Source organism: Danio rerio, chromosome 2 (assembly GCF_052040795.2).
Source record: "Danio rerio strain M-AB ecotype USA chromosome 2, GRCz13ab, whole genome shotgun sequence".
Lineage (NCBI taxonomy): Eukaryota > Metazoa > Chordata > Actinopteri > Cypriniformes > Danionidae > Danio > Danio rerio.
In genome coordinates, this window is record NC_141022.1 from 56,497,501 (window position 1) to 56,519,436 (window position 21,936).

General features: G+C 33.7%; 1 protein-coding gene across 3 annotated transcripts in view; it reads left to right on the top strand.

Moving 5' to 3' along the window:
- creb3l3b (cAMP responsive element binding protein 3-like 3b) overlaps positions 1–21,309 on the top strand; it is a 68,352-nt gene extending 47,043 nt beyond the window's left edge. For 2 of the 3 annotated variants that reach the window (XM_087241501.1, XM_087241502.1), the window contains exons 8-10: positions 2,524–2,608; positions 13,966–14,062; positions 20,674–21,309. In XM_087241501.1, coding sequence (XP_087097627.1) covers positions 2,524–2,608; positions 13,966–14,062; positions 20,674–20,885 — 394 coding nt within the window. In that variant the 3' untranslated portion in view covers positions 20,886–21,309. Of the gene's footprint in view, positions 1–2,523; positions 2,899–2,945; positions 3,016–13,965; positions 14,063–20,673 lie in introns of those variants that run through there. The other variant, XR_015479000.1, reaches the window with a different exon arrangement.
- The last annotated feature ends 627 nt before the right edge of the window (positions 21,310–21,936 follow it).

A 21,936-nucleotide genomic window follows, 5' to 3' on the forward strand; every position in this document is an offset into this window, starting at 1 on the left:
TCAAAACCAAAACTTTAAGGTGTGAATAATAATGATACAGTAAACCTCAAACTCTGTCAACAACAAAAAATATGATAATTAAATCTGAGCTTTCATGTAAAGGAACCAGCCATCGTTGTTCAAATACATACACATTACAAATTGTGAAGTTGAATGACTAAATCACCCCTTTGCTAAAAAAAATTTCACATAGGAGCTAGTGGCTGGGATGCACAGGAAAATAAACCAAAAAGCCACTTTGGCGATAACCCCACGTCTTTTCTTATTTACAATTGTTTCTCAATTTGTTGCACTTATTTTCACATGTATTGTTATTCTGACTTGAATCGAAAAGCACATGTGCATAGATTCCTTGACCATTTACGATGGATACTGTGTTTGTATTTAGTCTGCCGTTATTACTGAAATGTGTATATTCCACACAAAGTTACAAAGTGTGAAGCTGATTCTACCTACATGAATCATGATGCGTTCACGGGATTCTGAACGAAAAATGTGCAAGTCACGTATGCGCCACATACATATGTGCGTGGTGCAAGCCTGAGCTCTTATTGGCAAGGCTTGTGTTCAGCAGCCACATTTTAATAAAACTATAGCGTTTCATACCGAAACGTCATACCGAATTTTTTTTTTTTTTCGATATTGACAATGGTGTTCGGTCAGTAAATATGGATACTAATTTTATCACCCATTTCTATGTCGAGTCATCCAGGTGGATGCTGCACACTGGTGGTGGATGAAGAGATTCCCCCGCAAAAATGTGTAAAGTGATTTGAATTTCCAGAAAAGCGTTATATAAATCTTTCTATGAATTTAAGAAATTATTACTTTTATTTTTATTATTATTATTTTATTTTACTAGTTATTTTACAATATTCAGCTTAAAGTGACATTTAAAGGCTTAACTAACTAGGTGATTTAGGCAAGTCATTGGACAACAATGTTTTGTTTCATAGCCAATTAAAAAAAAATAAAAAGTTCCATTGTCTTAGTCCCTTATTTATGAGGGGTCACCACAGCAGAATGAACCGCCAACTTATCCAGCACGTTTTTTACGCAGCGGATGCCCTTCCAGCCGCAACCCATCTCTGGGAAACATTCACACACTTATTCACATACACATACTCATACACTACGGACAATTTAGCCTACCCAATTCACCAGTACCGCATGTCTTTGGACTGTGGGGGAAACAGGAGCGCCCGGAGGAAACTCATGCAAACGCAGGGAGAACATGCAAACTCCACACAGAAACGCAAACTGAGTCCATGCTCGAACCAGCAACCCAGCGACCTTCTTGCTGTGAGGTGACAGAACTACCTACTGCGCCACTGTCGTCTAAACCGCCAACATATGTTTTACGCAGCGGATGCCCTTCCAGTTGCAACTCACAAGGAAAGACCCATACACACTCAATCACACACACACATTATGGAAAATTTAGCTTACTCAATTCACCTATAATGTGTTTGGACTATTTGGGAAACTGGAGCACCCACGCCACGGAAATCCACGCCAACACGGGGAGAACATGCAAACTTTACATAGAAATGCCAACTGGCCCAGCCAGGACTTGAAAAAGCGACCTTTTGAATGGTTTGCCTATTGGCAGCGTATAAAACCATTAAGCTTAAATAGGCCAAGCATATTTTTATTAATATTAAAACACATTAATACAAACTAGCCACCCTCATTTCCGTATATTTTTTATCAAACTAAAAAGTGCTAATCACTGAGCCACTGTGCCGCACCGAGGCCAATGATTTTGACCGTAAAAAATATATTATAAATATAAAAAACTGTTTTCATTCTAGCCAAACCAAAAAGAAATAAGACTTTCTCCAAACTAAATATATAATACAAAATACTGTAAAAGTTTCCTTGCTCTGTTAAACAGCACTTGGGAAATATTTGAAAAATAAATTAAATTGTTACATCGCCTTCAACTATATATATATATATATATATATATATATATATATATATATATATATATATATATATATATATATATATATATATATATATATATATATATATATATATATATATTACTATTATATAGTTATTATATATATATAAATAAATATATATAGAAAGTTCAGCAGCTCACATATAATCATATATATATATATATATATATATATATATATATATATATATATATATATATATATATATATATATATATATATATATATATATATATATATATATATATATAATTATATGTGAGCTGCTGAACTTTCTAGTTTGATAGAGTCAAGAATAAATCTTATTTTAAACATCTTGACATTTTCAAAACGTGGCAGTGCTGAGAAATACTCTCTCGCTCGCTGAATATTCATTTTAATGCACGCCTGCCTGTGTACTTCAGATTGCCAAAGTTCAGCTTAAATGGAAGTTTAATTTCTGCTTCTGTAACTCACTGTCTGTGTGTGTGTGTGTGTGTGTGTGTGTGTGTGTGTGTGTGTGTGTGTGTGTGTGTGTGTGTGTGTGTGTGTGTGTGTTTGTGTGTGTCAGGTCTCTGATGGAGCAGCTGAGGCGACTGCAGGCTCTGTTGATGAGCGGCTCCGGTAAACCTGCACAGACTGGGACCTGCATACTGGTAAGATGACAGTCGAAATGAGTAGGAAAAAATAAGAAAATACATTTGAGTTCATTACTCAGGGCCCTATTATACACCCAGCGCAATGTGGAGCAAGGCACGACGCAATTGTTGTTTGCTAGTTTCAGCTTGGTGCAAGAGTCATTTCGACATTTTGCGCCACTCTGCTTAAATAGCAAATGCATTTGCGCTCATATGTGCACCAATAGGCGTTCTGATCTAGAAAAGGAGGCTTGTTGAGGTGTATTGCTGAAACGTTGCTATTTTAAGAAACTATAATAGTCTGTTCTGTAGACCAGAACAAAGTCAGTCTAAAGTCCAGCGCAGAGTGTGTTAGCTGTGTGCCTCGCTTACACACTGCTTAATATAGACAAGATGTAGAGCACAACGCAAATATCATTACATATGAAAATCAATTCAAATATTAAGGACATATATAGGATATAATAAGGATATATATAGGATATAAATATAAACGATTAAAATATTACAAAATATATTATTTTCTAGCCTAAATAAATACAAAAACCATACTTTTATGCCTTCTTCATCTCGGGGGGCTTTTTCAGTTCATTCAAAACAATTTGCTGTTGTATAATTTTATTATTATTAGCAATATTATTTATTATATTCATATTTATAATTGTTTTAGTAAAAGCAAGCTTAGATTTGCCCACCTGTCAGGTTTTAGACCATATGGGGCACAGCATGTGTATTTGGATGTAACTTTTGAACACACTTCGTTATTATTGTTCATTTATTTGTTTGCTGGAAATAAGAACTGAATTTTGTAATAGTTTTGAAACAAATCTTTGCGCTTAACAAACGAAATTAGTTGTTTATAGGCTAATTGATGTCTGTGCCTACAAGGTTTCCCTATTCACGAGAGTGAAAGTGAAAGTAGATGCTCTGTTTAACTGTTTTCTTGCTAGTGAAGCACTCAGTTTTTCCACTTACAATGTCCGTCATGTAAATGGAAAATGCACTATGGCACAACGCAACTGACTCTTGGTTTATTCTCAAAACACATCGACAACTCATTCAGAAAATAAGCTCAACCCTGTTAGACCATGCGCCACGGCGCAAAGCGGATTTTTTCGTCCTTATATTAGCAAAAGTGTATTCTGACATGCCCCTAATGCGTTCGTACACTGCACTTTGCGCATATACCGAATCCAGTACCTCTGAAATCTGATCCAGCACCTCATTTTAACGATCCCTCTCCTCAACTGCCTTCCTCCCCCATCCGCTGTTCAATTTCACTTTCTTCCGTGATTTCCCAATAGAGATCTGCGCGGGACTAAATTTTGAATCCCTACCCTGCTAAAAATTCCAGCTTAAACCAGCCTAAGTGGTTGGCTGGTTTTAGCTGGTCAACCAGGCTGGTTTTAGAGGGGTTTTGGCCACTTACAGGCTGGTTTCCAGCCATTTCCAGCCTAGTCTTAGCTGGTCAGGCTGGGAGATGACCAGCTAAAACCAGCTTGACCAGCCAAGCCAAGCTGGGAGTCCAGCCAAAACCAGCTATATCCAGCTTAAACCAGGCTGGTCAAGCTGGTTTTAGCTGGATTTGGCTGGTCATTTTCCAGCCTGACCAGCTAAGACGAGGCTGGAAATGGCTGGAAACCAGCCTGGAAGTGGCCAAAACACCTCTAAAACCAGCCTGGTCGACCAGCTAAAACCAGCCATCCAGCCTAGGCTGGTTTAAGCTGGATTTTTCAGCAGGGTAAATTTTGAATCCCACGCTGTCCCATTCAAAAAAAATATTTATTTATTTATCAACTAGAGTTATTATTTAATCTAATTAAGTGTTCACACGGAAATGAAAGAAGTAAGAAAGTGAGCCGGAAGCTTTGAAGAAATCCGCTTCAGGCGTTTTTATACGTAAAGCACAATCAGAGTGAAGCTTCAAAGTGGACAGGTAGAAAAGAAAAGAGGAGAAAGTTAATGCTCAGTGACATGGAAAAGAGCTGAGAGACAGATTTCTGGAGTGTCGTCAGCGCTAATTAATTAAGCTGCTCTTCTTCTTTATTACGGCTGATTACATCATTGACTGATGGAGAGGACTGTCAGAAATGATGCTCAGACACCAGAATCTGCCATCTCAAGTCAGAGATGGCTTTTGAGTTCACAATTATTATTATTTTTCTTACAAATTTAATGATACATGCATAAAATAACTGGACATCACCTGCTTTAGTAATATTTCTAATTTAGTGACACTAAATGAATTGACTAAACTGGAATAAGTGTCCAGTTTTGTAACATTGCAGATACAAATTAGAACATTAGATTTTATTTTGTAGATATTGTTTGCAATATTATTTAAGAAACATGAAATCATTTCTTTTGCATCTTTATATTAATTTATAACACACTAAAAAAATAAGGTTTGCTGCTTGTTCAAACTACTTATATGAGCTGAAACAACATGAATCTTGAGTTTTTTATGGACAACTTAATTGTTTTTTGTTTAATCCACTTTATTTTGTAAAATCTATAATGTTAACTTAATTCATTAATGTATAGTCCCAACACAAATCAATTGTGTGGAACTCAAAACTTTTACTCATTTTAGGCTTGCCACAATAGATGGTGTTGACGGTATTGACGGTGTTACCGGTTTTAAGACCAAACACTAGTGACATCGCTTTTCCGCCATGACACCTTCCCGACATTTTTTTTAAGTATTTTTTTTTTTATTAAATATTTACTTTAATCAAATTGAAAATATAATTCTAAACAATTTACTCAAGACAAGAGCATGCATTATAATTAAAATCTGAACATAGCTACAATGCGTCTTGATAGAGTTAGCCGGGCTCCCAGCTAACACTATCAAGCCTCTTCAGCTGCTCCAGATCGCAGCAGCAAGAGTGGTCTTCAATGAATCTAAAAGAGCACATGTCACTCCGCTGCTCATCCGTTTGCACTGGCTGCCAGTTGCTGCTCGCATCAAATTCAAAGCTCTGATGTTTGCTTACAAAGCGATTTCTGGCTTTGCTCCTTCTTATCTGCTCTCACTTCTGCAGATCTATGTGCCCTCCAGAAACTTGCGTTCTGTGAATGAACGTCGCCTCATGGTTCCATCCCAAAGAGGGAAGAAATCACTTTCGCGAACGCTCACGTTCAATCTGCCCAGTTGGTGGAATGAACTCCCTAACTGCATCAGAACGGCAGAGTCACTTGCTGTTTTCAAGAAACGACTAAAAACTCAACTCTTTAGTCTCCACTTCACTTCCTAATCTGCAATTGCCTCTCTGGATATCACACTAACTGTTCTCAAAAAAAAATAAATAAATAAATAAAAAAGTACTAAAATTTTACAAAAAAATTACTAAATTATTAAAATATTACTGATACTTTCCTTCTTAGACTGTACAGACCTGACACTTGCCTATAGCACTTATTCATTGTTGCTCTTATAGTTGTGTAAATTGCTTCCTTGTCCTCATTTGTAAGTCGCTTTGGATAAAAGCGTCAGCTAAATGACTAAATGTAAATGTAAATGTAAATTTCATTTATCACATGAGGAGAACAAGAGGAGTCGAATTTACAGAAAGAAAATACTCTCATTTTAAAAATGAGAGATTATTTTATTTTATTAATAATCTTATTTTTTATTAAAACGAGTGATTTAGCAATGCCGTGCCATTAATAAGCCAGCTGCAGAGAAAGAAAGCAACCAACGCTGCAACAGCAGTGATCACTTTTTCCTAAGTTCAGCTGTTCTATTTTAATTGATTATTATGCGTTTAATGTTAAAAAATCAATAATGAATAGGCCGACAAGAGTGTATCCTGTGTGTGTGTTTGTGTGCATATTTTATCACTGAAGCCGCTCTATTAAAAAAAAAGAAAGTTGCTTCATCTCTCTGGCAATATTTTGGCTCTTAATCAAATGAAAAGTTAATTTAGTCGAGTGAATATAAAAAAATTGCAGAAAAGTAACTGTGATGTGCGGCCACACATCGAATCTGAGCTCTGATCTCATCTCTCTCTCGCTGTCATGCAGACATTGATACAGACGCCACACAAGTCAAATCGCGAAACTGAGGCTGGTACCAGCTGACAGGTAGATTAGCTGAAGCCGTTGCGAAATCTGTCAAAACACAGCACTGAAATTAACAGGCATAAATATCTTTGAGCCAAAAAGTCTATCTGTGAGATATCTGGATAAACGCAATTAGAGCCAATGTTATGTAGAAGTTGTGTCGTCTAATAATTATATTAATTCTAATACAATTAAAACCAAAATAAACAATTAATTGCATTTTTAGTTTGATAAAAAATATACAGAAATGAAAAAAAAAACTAAAGGGTGGCTAGTTTGTATTAATGTGTTTTAATATTAATAAAAAAATATGCTCAGCCTATTTAAGCTTAACGGTTTTATACGCTGCCAATAGGCAAACCATTCAAAAACTTTTATTTTACTTTGTACTAGGTTATAATGTATATTTTACAATAAAAACTAAATGTAGCATGCCTCGCTGTCATTTAAAACATGCAATTCATAACACACCAGAAGGTCTATAGTCTATGCAGTGTAAACTTACAGGGCAATGCTGGTCAATACTGCGCACCACATTATTGAACTCCAATATTTATGAGGGAGATTATGTTGCCAGATATTAACTTGAGAGATTTTGCAAATAAAAGGTATCTTAAAAAGAAAAAACACGCAAATAACAAAACAAATAAAAATGGTCCCGTGGAGTTCAGCACTTGTCATCTTGCCAGTGCATGCTGTGTAGTGTGTAGGCAATTCCCGCAAAACTGAAAGTGAAAGTATAATATGTGTGCATTTATAAGCTATTTAAAAGCAAAAGAAAAAAGGAAACCCCACCCCCACGGTGATACCGGTATTACCGGTGTTGACACATGTCGATTAACCGGTGGGGAAATTTCCTTATTGTCACAACCCGAACTCATTTCATACTAGGGATGTAACGGTATTAGAATTTCACAGTTAGGTAATACCTTGGTATGAATGGAACAATACAGTAATTATTGAATCATTTATGGGAAAAACAAAACCAATGAAAAGACTCAAAAAAGTGCCAGAAGTGTTTATTAAATAGTTTAGCTGAGCACTGAACATATCAATGGCATACAAATTAGCCATCTATCTGTAAACTTTGAAACAGGAACTTCAATTTTTCAAATCAGTAAACCATGTAAAAACAATAAAGTTTCAATTTAGTATTGTTGATTAGTATTGTTGTATTTGAGAACACCAACTTCATTCACTGACACACTCACTTATTCAGACAGAGAGAGATTTTTTAAGGAAAATTAGCATATGATGATAATCTGGTAAAAGCTGGGATCTCTGGGAATTTACAATGTCCCCTGCAAAAGAAAAAAATGTTCTAATTTGGGACTGAGGTTTCTGGGACATAGAGATATGACTTGGCCAAGGTTGACAGCAGTGGGTAACGTTGTGCATTGTCTTTCTAACACTCGAGGACAAGCCATGAGTGAGATTGAGGTCTCTTTGCGGTACAAGTCTATGGGCCCTATCATACACCCGGCGCAATATGACGCAAGCCGCGACGCAATTGTTGTTTGCTAGTTTCAGCTCGGTGCAAGAGTCGTTTTGACGTTTCTGCCACGCTGTTAAAATAGCAAATGCATTTGCGTTCATTTGTGCGCCCATAGGCGTTCTAGTCTAAAAAGGAAGGCGCTCTGAGGCGCATTGCTGGCACGTTGCTATTTTGAGAAACTATAAGAGATTTGTCAATAGACCACAACATAGCCAGTCTAAAGTCCAGCACAGAGCGCGTTAGTTGTGCGCCTCGCTTACACACTGCTTAATACACACAAGATGTAGAGCAATAAGCAAATATCTTTACATATGAAAAAGAATTAAAATATTAAGGATATATATAGTATATAATAAGTATATATATAGGATATACATATAAAGGATTAAAATATTACAAAACATATTATTTTCTAGCCTACATAAATTTAAAAACCACTGCCTCCATGCCTTCTTCATCTCGGGACGCTTTTTCAATTCATTCATAACGATTTGCTTTTGTATAATGTTATTATTATTAGCAGAATTATTTATTATATCCATATTTATATTTGTTTTAATAAAAGCAAGCTCAGATTTGCCCACCTGTCAGGTTTTAGACCATATGGGGCACAGCATGTGTGTTTTGATATAACTCAGCTGTTGAACACACTTCTTTATTATTGTTCATTTATTCGTTATAGAACTGAATTTAGAAATAGTTTTGAAACAAATCTTTGCGCTTAACAAACAAAATTAATTATTCATAGGCTAATGGATGTATGTGCGTACAAGGTTTCCCTATCCACGAGACCAAAAGTGAAAGTAGATTATGAGATGCCCTATCTCTCATTCTCTTTCTGTAGATGCTCTGTTTAACTGTTGTCTTGCTAGTGAAATGCTCAGTTTTTCTACTTACAAAGTCGTCATGTAAATAGCAAATGCGCTTATGGCGCTACGCAACTGGCTCTTAAAGGGAATGGGAGATGAGACTCTGATTAGTTTATTCTCAAAACACACCTATAACTGATTAAGAAAATAAGCTCAACCCTTTTAGATCATGCGCCACGGTGCAAAGCAGATTTTTCCGTCCTTATATTAGCAAAAGTGGATTCTAACACACCCTGAAAGTGTTTGCGCCCTGCGCTTTGCACTTTGCGCATGGACAGTCAAAATAGAGTCCAATGTCTGCATCAATCTGAGCAGTGTGCTGTGTTCTGCTGTCCCCTTGACTGTCGTATTCCCCGACTTGTACTGTATTTCACCACAGTCTGGCAGTGCCTGCATACCCTTTTTTCTTTGTCACCTTTTCTCCTTTCTTGTATCTTTTTAGAGAGAAACCAAAATACTTTCACACATCTTTCACTTTTCCTTCCCCGCTTCTAGCAGCACCCTCCATTTCCGCTTAACTGGATCTGTAGAGGCAACAGACTGCAAAGGATGATGGCCACGCCTGGGCTGATGGAAATTGTAATTCCCGCTACCTCTCATTCGCTCCAATTCGCCTGAGAAAATGTTTCTCAGAAACCTATAGTTTTAACCTATAGAGTCATGCGACCACGGTAATATTGAAATAAATTGCTATTGTGGTACGATGGTACTTACAATATTGTTACATCCCTATTTCATACTTTTATTCATATGCGCAACATCACACAAGTAGCAGTGTGATATGGCTGTACAACTACTTAGAACGCGCATATTCTTCATTCGCAATACTGCAATTTGTCAGGTGCAGTCACATGCAGTACTGTGGCTGCAAAGGCCGCCTCTTCATTAAAAAAAAAACATTTCTGTGCGTTACGCAATAGCCAGCAGGTGGCGCAAGGAACAACCGATTTTCCATTGTCTCAGTTGTTATGCGTGTTTAGATGCATGTACAGTATTTTTGTGCAAGAGCGCTCGATTCAGCTCCGTCGATGCCTTGAGCTGCTGGGTTTCTTTATTTATTTTGGAGATAAATTATTAGAACCACATTCTCTCCTCAAAAAAACAAAAAACAAAAGTTCATTATGTTGTCCAACAGCTGCAATATTTTTCAAACTGTAATAAGTTTATTGATCTGCTGTCATTCTATGTGGATGGAGTAATACAGAAGGATAAGGGGGCTATACAAGTGCTGATATTGCAGAATATTGCACGGCTATCGGTCAATCAGATTCGAGAACCAGACAGAACTGTTGTTTATATATACACGCACACGTGTAATTGTATTATATTGTTTATTTGTTAATATGAGATAATTGGCAAACAATGCAACAACAAATATTTTACAGCATTAATTAATAATTGTAAAGGTTAATTAAATTAAAGTTTGTAAAGTTTGAATTAAATTCAGTGTGTTACTAATTAGAACTATTTTCATAAAAATAAATAAAAACACTTCACAGGCACAGTCAGTGTTTGCTCAGTCAGTCGGTTAGTTCTACAGAATATTTTCTGCTCACTGATGTCCATGATTTTTATTTTATTTTATTTATTCAGTGTCTGTTCGATACGATTATATTTCTCTTTATTAATAAATCTGAGCATCAATCTCTCCCTTAAGCAGATGAACGATTCATTTGTAAAAGTGACTCGGGAAGCACCAAGTGCATTTTTAAATTAAAATGAACACAAGATGCCATAAAGATAAATGAAGAGGAGTGTGTGGATATTGCAGTACTGCTGACGTGTGTAAAGAGCAGGCATCATGATTTACAGCATCTGCTTATCTCAGAAACACATTCTAGAGAGGAAAGTGCTGAAGGGGAAAGACGCAGCATAAGAGTAAAGAAGTTGACTTGGAAAAGTGAAGGGAGGACAGAAAGATGAAAAATGATGGAATATTTAATTACACAAAATCGTAATTCGCTAATCAACATACATACCGTTTAGGAAATAATACTTTTAAAATACTTTTTATTTAACTTTTAAGGATGCATTGCACTGATTAAATGTGACAGTAAACACTTTTCTATTTTCTTTCAACTCTTTATTCTAAATATTTGTTTTTGTTATTGAGTTTTGCACACACACTAGATGTTTTGTTGGTTATGATGCAATGTAATTTTTGTTCGATATATATTAAATAAAATAATGTAATCATTTGAATTTGAATACAAAAAATACATTGTGAGATTGTTATGATTATCAGCGACCTAGAGGCTGCGGATGGCTGACTACAAATCTGCCATTACATAAACTACATACCCAGTCATGCACCGCTCAAACATACCTGTTCCTCATCTGGTTGATTACACACTCACAGCTGGCAGCTGCTCATGAATTGATCAGATGGACTTTATAAACAGCACACAGACACACACACATCAGTGCTGAGTCTTGTTAAACTGTACTGTGAATATTGTAACACGTTTCCTTTACTTTGTCTTGCCATGCTTAATCTTAGCTTTGTTTTATTGTTTATTCCTGTCGGCAACCTGCCTTTTGACCATCTGCCTGTTAATTGACCACGACTCTGGATTGCCCGTATACATCTGTTTGTTGCTGTGTTGTCCGTTGCTTGCCTGACTATACTATGTTGAATAAACCTGCATTTGGATCTGCATCCCATTCTCAGCGTCCCATTATATTACAGTAATATAGATCACAAATGTTTTCAACTTTATTAATAATCCGGAATGTTTCTGCAGAAGAAGTATTAATTTGGATTATTAATAATGTGGAATGATTCTTGAGTGTCAAATCAGCATATAAGAATGACCTCTGAGAAGCAATAAATGGGATTATTAATAAAGTTGAAAACATTAGTAATAAAAATAAAATAAAATAAAAATTATTTAAATAAATTGTCTAATATACATTACAAATATTTTTAACTTTTTTGATAATCCAAAATGAGAAGTAACAATTCAGATTAATAATAAAGTTAAAAACATTTGTAATAAAATAATATTATAAAATAAACACAAATTATTTAAAAATAAATTATCTAATATACATTACAAATGTTTTCATCTAAATAATCAGAAATGTTTCTTAAGTGTCAAATCAGCATATAAAAATGACCTCTGAGAAATAACAATTCAGAGTATTAATAAAGTTTAAAAAAACATTTGTAATAAAATAAATACAAATGATTAAAATATATTGTCTTTTATTTATTTTAAAATATATAATTTATTTATTTTACTATTATTTATTTTTTTATTTAAATAAATTGTATATTATTCATCACAGTTGTTTTCAACTTTTAAATAATTCAAAATAAGACTAACAATTTGGATTATTAATAAAGTTAAAAACATTTGTAATAAAACAATCAAACTTAAAATTATTAAAAAGTATATTGTCTAAAATGCATCACAAATGATTTCAGCTCTATTAACAATGCCGAATGTTTCTTAGGTGTCAAATCAGCATAAAAGTACTTGACTTCTAAGAATTAATGATTCAGATTATTAATAATGTTGAAAACATTTGAAATAGAATACAATAAAATAATAAATTAAAGATTATTTAAATCAATTCTAATATACAAAATGTTTTAAACTTTTTCACAATCCAAAATGTAAAGTAACAATTTGGATTATTAATAAAGTTAAAAACATTTGTAATAAATTAAAATAAGATAAAATAAAATAAAATAAAATAAAATAAAAAAAAGAAATGAAAAGAAATGAAAAGAAATGAAATGAAAATATAAAGAAAAGAAAATTATAAAAATAAATAAAATAAAATAAATAAAATAAAAAATAATAAAGTAAACTGTATAAGTCACATCACAATTATTTTTTTTACTTCATTAATAATCCACAATATTTCATGAGTATTAAATCAGCATATAAGAATGACTTCTGAGAAGTAATGATTCAGATTATCAATAATGTTGAAAATATTTGTAATAAAATTTTATAAAATAAAACAAAGATTATTTAAATAAATTGTCTAATATGCAAAATATTTTTAACTTTTTCACAATTAAAATTGAAAAGTAACAATTCAGATTTTTAATGAAGTTAAAAACATTTGTAATAAAATAAAATAAATAAAAATTATTAAAGTAAATTGTCTAAAATGACTTCTCAGAAGTGAAAATTAGTGTTATCAATAAAGTTTGCAATAAATTAAAAAATAGAATAATAAATATTAAAATAAATTGTATAATATACATATACACAAAATAAAAACATTTGTAATAACAAAATAAAACTAAATAGAATCAAATAAAAATATAAAAAAATAAAGCGTCTAATTAAAAATGTTTTCAACATAATAATCTACTATGTTTCATTAATATCAAATCAGCATCAGTGCAAAAATAAATCCTCGTTGCCTTCATTTTGCCATTTTTAAGCTGAATCAAATTAACCTTATGAGTCCATTGAATTTAAGTTAAGTTAAACAGACTTAAAACAGCTTGCATAACTTATACAATTAGGTCAGGACATAATTAACTTAGTTTCATAAGTTACAATGAACTAAAAACACATGTCATCATGACTAATTGATCATATTATTTTTTACTGTGTAAGAATGACTTATTAACATTTTAAAACATTTTAATATAGAAAACAGTTCTTTTTAATTGCATTATCTAACAATATATTATACCAGATTTTATCATACTAGATATTAATACAAGATTTTCTGACTAAATTTACCAAATGCAGGCTTCATGAATAAAAGATTTTTTTTAAAAAGCATTAAAACATCCTTGATTTTCTGCATCTTTTACTCTCTGCATGTTTCAGAATGAGAGCGGGATGATTATAATCAAAGTGTTGATTGGTACAAGGCTGTTTAAAAGATGTAGGTCAGCGGCTGACCCATATACAGTAGCAGAACTTGTTTATTTACTTGCTCTCGTTTCATATTCCTTCTTTTTCTAGGTGCTGGTTCTCTCTTTCTCTCTTATTCTCATCCCGAGTCTTCAACCCATCTCACACCGGAGGGCCGCAGACCCCGGGGACATCAGCACTGCCAAAGGTTAGCCAAAATCCACATCAGCATCAAACTGAAGATCATTTCATTTCATGCCCTGTATTATTTGTGCTGTTTTGCAAATTTGTTACAAACAAAGCACCACAAGATCATTTCTATACTAATAATCAGTGCCTTTGAACGAACTTGGTGAGTCAGTGATTCAATGATTCATTCATAAAGATAGCTACTTGCTTCATTCTTCAAGGAATCAGCCATTTAAATGAATCAGTTGAATGAATCTCTTAATAATTTACTCATAAATATAGCTGCTTGCCTCATTCTTGAGAAAATCAACCATTTGAATAAATTGATTGAATGAATGGCTCAATGATTTGATCATGAAGATAGCTACTTGCCACATTATTGATTAGATTAAAGTTATTGATTAGCTAAAAAGCAGCTACTTGCTTCATTCTTGAAGGAATCTGCCTTTTGAATGAATCCGTTGAATGAATGGCTCAATGATTCGCTTATAAAGATAGCTATTTGCTTCATTTGTGAAGGAAGTAGTGTTCTGAATGGATCAATTGAAGTAATGGCTCAATGATTCGCTCATAAATATAGCTACACTTGATTCATTCTTGAATGAATCTGCCTTTTCAATGAATTAGTTGAATGAATAGCTCAATGATTCACTCTAAGATTTGTCCTTGCTTAATTCTTAATTGCTTAATTAGCTTATAAAGATAGTTAATTGCTTCATTCTGGAAAGAATCAGCCATTTGAAAGAATCAGTTGAATTAATCTACTAATGATTCACTCATAAATATAGCTGCGTGCTTCATTCTTGAGAAAAACAACCATTTGACTGAATCGGTTGAATGAATGGCTCAATGATTTGATCATGAAGATAGCTACTTGCTACATTATTGATTAGCTCAAAGATTAGCTAAAAGCCAGCTACTTGCTTCATTCTTGAAGGAATTTGGTTTTTGAATGCATTAGTTGAATGAATGGCTCAATGATTCGCTTATAAAGATAGCTATTTGCTTCATTTGTGAAGGAATTAGTCTTTTGAATGGATCAATTGAATGAATCGCTCAATGATTCGCTCAGAAATATAGCTACACTTGATTCATTCTTGAATGAATCTGCCTTTTCAATGAATCAGTTGAATGAATAGCTCAATGATTCACTCTAAGATATATCCTTGCTTAGTTCTTGATTACTTAATCAGCTTATAACGATAGTTAATTGCTTTATTATTGAGAGAATCAGCCATTTGAATAAATGAGTTGAATGAATGGTTTAATGATTTACTCACAAAAAAATCTAATTGCTTTATTCATCAAGCAATTAGACTTTTTAATGGATCAACTGAACAAGTGACTTAAAGATTTGTTAATAAAGGTAGCTACTTGTTAAATTTTGTGAAGGAATCAGTAGTTTTAATGGATCAATTAAATGAATGGCACAATGATTCACTCATAAAGATAGCTACACTTGATTCATTGTTGAAGGAATCAGCCTTTTTAATGAATTGGTTGAATGAACAGCTCGATGATTCAATCACGAAAATAGCTACTTGCTACATTATTGATTAGCTCAAAGTTTACTTGATTCACTCAAAAAAGACAGCTACTTGATTCATTATTGAAGGAATCTGCCTTTTGAATGAATCAGTTGAATGAATAGCCCAACGATTCACTCTAAGATATGTCCTTGTTTAATTCTTGATTACTTAATTAGCTTATAACGATAGTTAATTGCTACATTCTTGAGAGAATCAGCTATTTGAATAAATTAGTTGAATGAATGGTTCAATGATTCACTCATAAAGATAGCTACTTGTTTCATTCTTAACGGAATCAGTCATTTAAATGAATTAGTTGAATATGTGACTCAATGATTCACACATTAATATAGCTATTCGCCTCGGTCTCGAAATAATCAGCAATTTAACATATCAGTTGAATGAACAGCTCAATGATTCATTCACAAAACGGCTATACTTTCCTTATTCAGGAGGGAATCACACATTTGAACGAACCAGTTGAATAAAATAGTCAATGATTCGCTCATAAATATAGCTATTCTTTTCATTTTTAAAAGAACCGGCAAATGAATGAGTCCGTTGAATGAACAGCTCAACAATTCATTCACAAAACTGCTACTTTCTTCGTTCTTGAGGGAATCACACATTTAAACGAATCAGCTGAATGTGTGACTTATAAGCGAATCATTAAACATATCTATTCGCTTCATTCTTGAAAGAATCAGTATTTGAATGAGTGAGTTGAAAGAACGGTTCAATGATTTAATCACAAAACTGCTTTCTTCATTCTTAAGGGAATCACACATTTGAATAAATCATTTGAATAAGTGACTCAATTATTCACTCATAAATATAGCTATTCACTTCATTCTTGAAAGAATCAGCAATTGAATGACTCAGTTAAATGAACAGCTCAAAGATTCATTCACAAAACTGCTACTTTCTTCATTCTAGAGAGGATCACACATTTGAATGAATCAGTTGAATGAGTGACTCAATGATTTGCTCATAAATACAGCTATTTGATTCATTCTTGAAAGAATCTGCAATTGAGTGAATCAGTTGAATGAATGGCTCAATTATTCGTTCACAAAAACGGCTACTTTTTCATTCTTGAGGGAATCACACATTTAAACGAATCGGTTGAACGAGTGACTCAATTATTTGCTCATAAAGATAGCCACTCGCTTTTTTCCCTTTATGTTGATGCATTTAATCAACAAAAAACACCTCCAAACAAGGACCCCTTCTAAACCTGAAGCACATTAACTGCCCCGAGACATCAGCACGAACATATAAACTGCTGCTTTTCATTCAAACAAACTGTAAAGTACAGACTCTTCAGGCTTGACGTCCCCTGATTTATAAGCAGGTTTTGTTGAGCGGGTCAGTCTTTAGGGAGTCTGCCACGCTGAAGTGAACAGACCGTTTTATGGTTGACTCTCCTGTATTTATACAGCAGTGACAGCAGAGGGTCGCAGCAGTCAGACTCACAATCACAGGCATACAGAACACCTGCATTCATCTTTCATGCAACTTCTCTTCTCAGCTCTTGTTTGACCTTTCTCACAGTCGGCTGGCTTTAATCTCTGACAGCTTCTGCTTGCCCTCAACAAAACATGGCCACTACAGCAGAAGATGCCCATAAAACAAAATATCTCTACATGACCTTTTTAGACTTGGAAAAAAAATTATTATAGATTAATAATTATATGGGTTTAATGGATTTATTACGTATGTGTTTAAGTGAGAATGTTATTTTTTTCCATAACCTGGTAAAAACCAGTACAGTGAAGAAACGACCACATGACAGCCACATCAAATTATAAGGCTAAAAAAAAACATCTGTTTATAACATTGTGGAAACAGACATATACATGGGTACAACACCATGAAAGAAATGAAGTGATGTTTTGCATAGTTTGCCGTCACTTTTAAGTCAGCCACCTTTTGTTTTGCAATGAAATATTTTAACATTTTTAAAATATTAAATTGTAGATTCAAAGACATTATTTTTGACATATTATTTAAAATATTTGGCTAAGAAATAGCTATATATATATATATATATATATATATATATATATATATATATATATATATATATATATATATATATATATATATATATATATATATATATATATATATATATCCTGTGAAAGTTTTGGCAGAGCCAGTAAAAATCTGAACCGCTGGTCCTATTGGGCCAGTAAAAAATATCCTTAGCGTTGAACTTAGGGTCTCACAGTCTCTCTCTCTCTCTTGACTATACACAGTGCTTAATTTGTAAATTGCGAGGTCCCGGAACCGATCGGGGTAACGGATCCGGCATGTTACCATAGGAGGGAGAGGTGTCGCGGGTGAAAGTTGAATAGGGGAAGGAGGAGATTGGGGGCCTTTTTTAGATCTTATTAAATGTCCTATAAATTAAATGTCCAATAATTAACTTTGACATCTGTGAGGTAAAATGTTAATGTCCTTTTAAAATGTTTTAACAATATTTGTATATTTGCAAATATATATTGCAACACCAAAAATGATTGAAGTCATGTACAAATGTTGTACAATAAGTTGATATATTGATTATTGTGACAGGCCTTCTTTAAAATGGTTTAAAAATAAAAAGAAAGCTGCTTTTATTCTAGCAGAAATAACACAAATAAGACTTTCTCCAGAAGAAAAAAATATTATCATGGATACTGTGAATAATTCCTTGCTCTGTTAAACATCATTTGGGAAATATTTAAAAAAGAAAAAAAAAAAAGAAACACAGCAGAGTGAATAATTTTGACTTCAACTGTATATATATATATATATATATATATATATATATATATATATATATATATATATATATATATATATATATATATATATATATATATATATATACAGTTGAAGTCAGAATTATTAGCCCCTTTTTGATTTTTATTTTATTTTATAAATATTTCCCAAATGATTTTTAACAGAGCAATGAAATTTTCACAGTATGTCTGATAATATTTTTTGTTCTGGAGAAAGTCTTATTTGTTTTGTTCGGCTAGAATAAAAGCAGTTATTAATTAAAAAAAAAAAAATTTTGGGACAAAATTATCAGCCCCTTTAAGCAATTTTTTTTCGATAATCTACAGAACAAACCATTGTTATACAATAACTTGCCTAATTACCCTAACCTACCTAGTTCACCTTATTAACCTAGTTAAGTCTTTTAATGTCACTTTAAGCTGTATAGAAGTGTCTTGAAAAAATATCAAGTAAAATATTATTTACTGTCATCATGGCAAAGATAAAATAAATCAGTTATTAGAAATAGGTTTTTAAAACTGTTAAGCTTAGAAATGTGCTGAAACTATCTTCCCAGAACAGAACAGAAATTGGGAAAAAAAATAGACAGGGGCGCTAATAATTCAGGAGGGCTAATAATTCTGACTTCAACTGTATACATATATAGTGCTTCAGCAATCTACAAAAGGGCGTTGACGTTTGTTAAAGGAAGGATCAGAAAAGACTAGTGATGTATGTGACTTTGTCAAAGCTTGACAGGAACTTTACAGTACGCAGTTCATGGATCAGGTTCTTCCACCATTTCATAAGTGAAAGTAACTTAAGTGTGATTAAAATGACTCCCTCCTTGTTTTCTCTAGCTTGCAAATTCTGAATTAAATTGTGTTTTGTTACTTGTAGCCGCTTGTACCGGTGAACACTTTATATTCTTATATTGCGTCTAAAATGACGTTGAAAACGCGACGGATGTCGCTTTGTTTACAGATTTAAACGTGTTTGAGAGCTTGCGATGCTCTGCCGTTTGTAGTTGTTATGGCCACCATCAACTGTTCCTACACATGTGCGGAAGTCAAGTTTCAAAATAGTTTGCCACTGTGTGGATTAATACTGAACGTGTCTCATTACTTTTACTTATAATTACGAATAGAGCAATATGCTGGTGTTAAACTACATTGCTTTAATGCAGTCCTGCATTGGGCTCACACATACACTCTGCACTCTAAATACTTCAATATTGTTTATAAGCCATGGTGGCCATTTCTGCAGTCAACCAATCACAGCAGACTGGGTCATCGGACCAATGAGGGCAGTATAGCCTCACGCTAAGGAGGGGTTTGGGAACAAATTAATCGCTGAACGAATCATATGTGTGTCGTTAGGATAATTAGATGAAATAAATGCATATTACAAGACAATGAGTCAAAGTACAAGACAAAATGTTTTTTGCATGTCAGCCTGTTGCTGGAGACCCCTAAAACCAAAATATGACCTTTTATAATGCACAATATGGGCTTTTTAAGACAGTTGAAGTTAAAGTCAGAATTATTCGCCCCCCTATTATTTATTTATTTTTTTATATTTCCCAAATTATGTTTAAAAGAGCAATGAAATTTGCATAGTATGTATGATAATATTTTTTCTACTGGAGAAAGTCTTATTTGTTTTTATTTCGGCTAGAATAGAAGCGGTTTTTAATTTTTTAAACACCATTTTAAGGTTAAGGTAAAATTATTAGCCCCTTTAAGCTATATAATTTTTCGATAGTCTACAGAACAAACCATCATAATACTTGCCTAATTACCCTAACCTGCCTAGTTAACCTAATTAACCTAGTTAAGCCTTTAAATGTCACTTTAAGCTGTCTAGAAGTGTCATGAAAAATATCTAGTCAAATATTATATACTATTATCATGTCAAAGATAAAATAAACCAGTTATTAGAAATTAGTTATTAAAACTATAATGCTTAGAAATGTGCTGAAAAAAAATCTTCTCTCCGTTAAACAGAATTTAGGAAAAAAATTCTAATCCGGGGGGTTAATAATTCTGACTTCAACTGTATATTGCAGACAAACTAAGAGGTTTTTCCAATATGGTGCAGCTCTAGTACATGCTGTTCTTTTGAGGTTGTGATGTTTTTTAAGCTTGTGATGGACCTGTTCTACTGTGAGCATTTAATACTATGCACATACAAATGAAAGAATTGCCTGCTGACAGTGCTTCTGCACGGCCGCTTCTGAGAAACTCCAGCAGACTGAACACATTGAATATTTAGCAGTGAGTCACTGAAATGGAGCGACTGAATACAAGGTCTGTTTTACTCTCTCCTGCAGTTCAATCCAGGTCCCTGCGCTCCGTGATGGAAGTCTACAGCATCAGCAGTGGTGTGGACACGTCCTCGTCCAATCAAAACGCGCTTCTTACCAGGCCCGAGTACGCAGACATGGACCAGTCACATCACAACCACAGCTACCGAAAGCATCGTCGCGGAGACCCCATCACTGGACACAGCTGGACAACACACCGCGAACAAGACAGAAAGTGACTTGTGGATATTATACCAAGCTTCTAAATATGCAGATCTTTCCAGATGCAAAACAACCGGCTAAAGCTTGCGTGTTGCATTTTTACGTAGCTGTGGGGTTATCTGAATGGATTCTACCACAAAACCTGATGGGAATGGTATAAATATATACTGATGCCACAGCTTGCAGTATGCAAACGTTGTGCGCACACACACACACACACACACACACACACACACACACACACACACACACACACACACACAAACACAAAAGCATGCAAATGTTGCACAAAAAGATGCTTAAGTTTATGATGTACCTTAAACACTTCGAGCTCTATTTTAACGATCAAGCCGCAAAGGTCTAACAGGGTTGAGCTTATTCTCTTAATGAGTTATTGGTGTGTTTTGAGCATAACGTGCATTAAACCAGTCTCATCTCGCATTCCCTTTAAGAGTTAGTTGTGTCGCGCCATGGCGCATTTGCTATTTATAGGGCGGACTTTGTAAGTGGAAAAACTGAAGCTTTACTAGGGACAAAACAGTTAAACAGACCATCTGCAGCGCAAGGATAAAGAACTAGCCTCCTCCATTCGGCCTCTTTACTTTCTCTTTACTTCTTTACTTTGGTAGATAAGGCAATGTTGGAAACTCACTCCACAAAAGACATCCATTAGCCAACTTATTTAATTTAGTTTGTTAAGCGCAGAGTTTGTTTCAAAACTATTTCTAAATTCAGTTCTAATTTCCAGCAAATGAATAAATGAACAACAATAACAAAGTGTGGGCAAAAAACTAAACACACGACCTGTTCTTATGCCCCATATGGGGATGCAGACGTCTGCAAAACACGACAGGTTGACGACCCTAAACTTGTTTTTATTAAAACAAATATAAATATGCATTTAATAAATAATACTGCTACTAATAAAAACATTATACAACAGCAAAATGTCATAAATAAAGTGAAATAGCCCCCTAGGATGAGGCATGGAGGTAGTGTTTTCTTTTATATATATATATATATATATATATATATATATATATATATATATATATATATATATATATA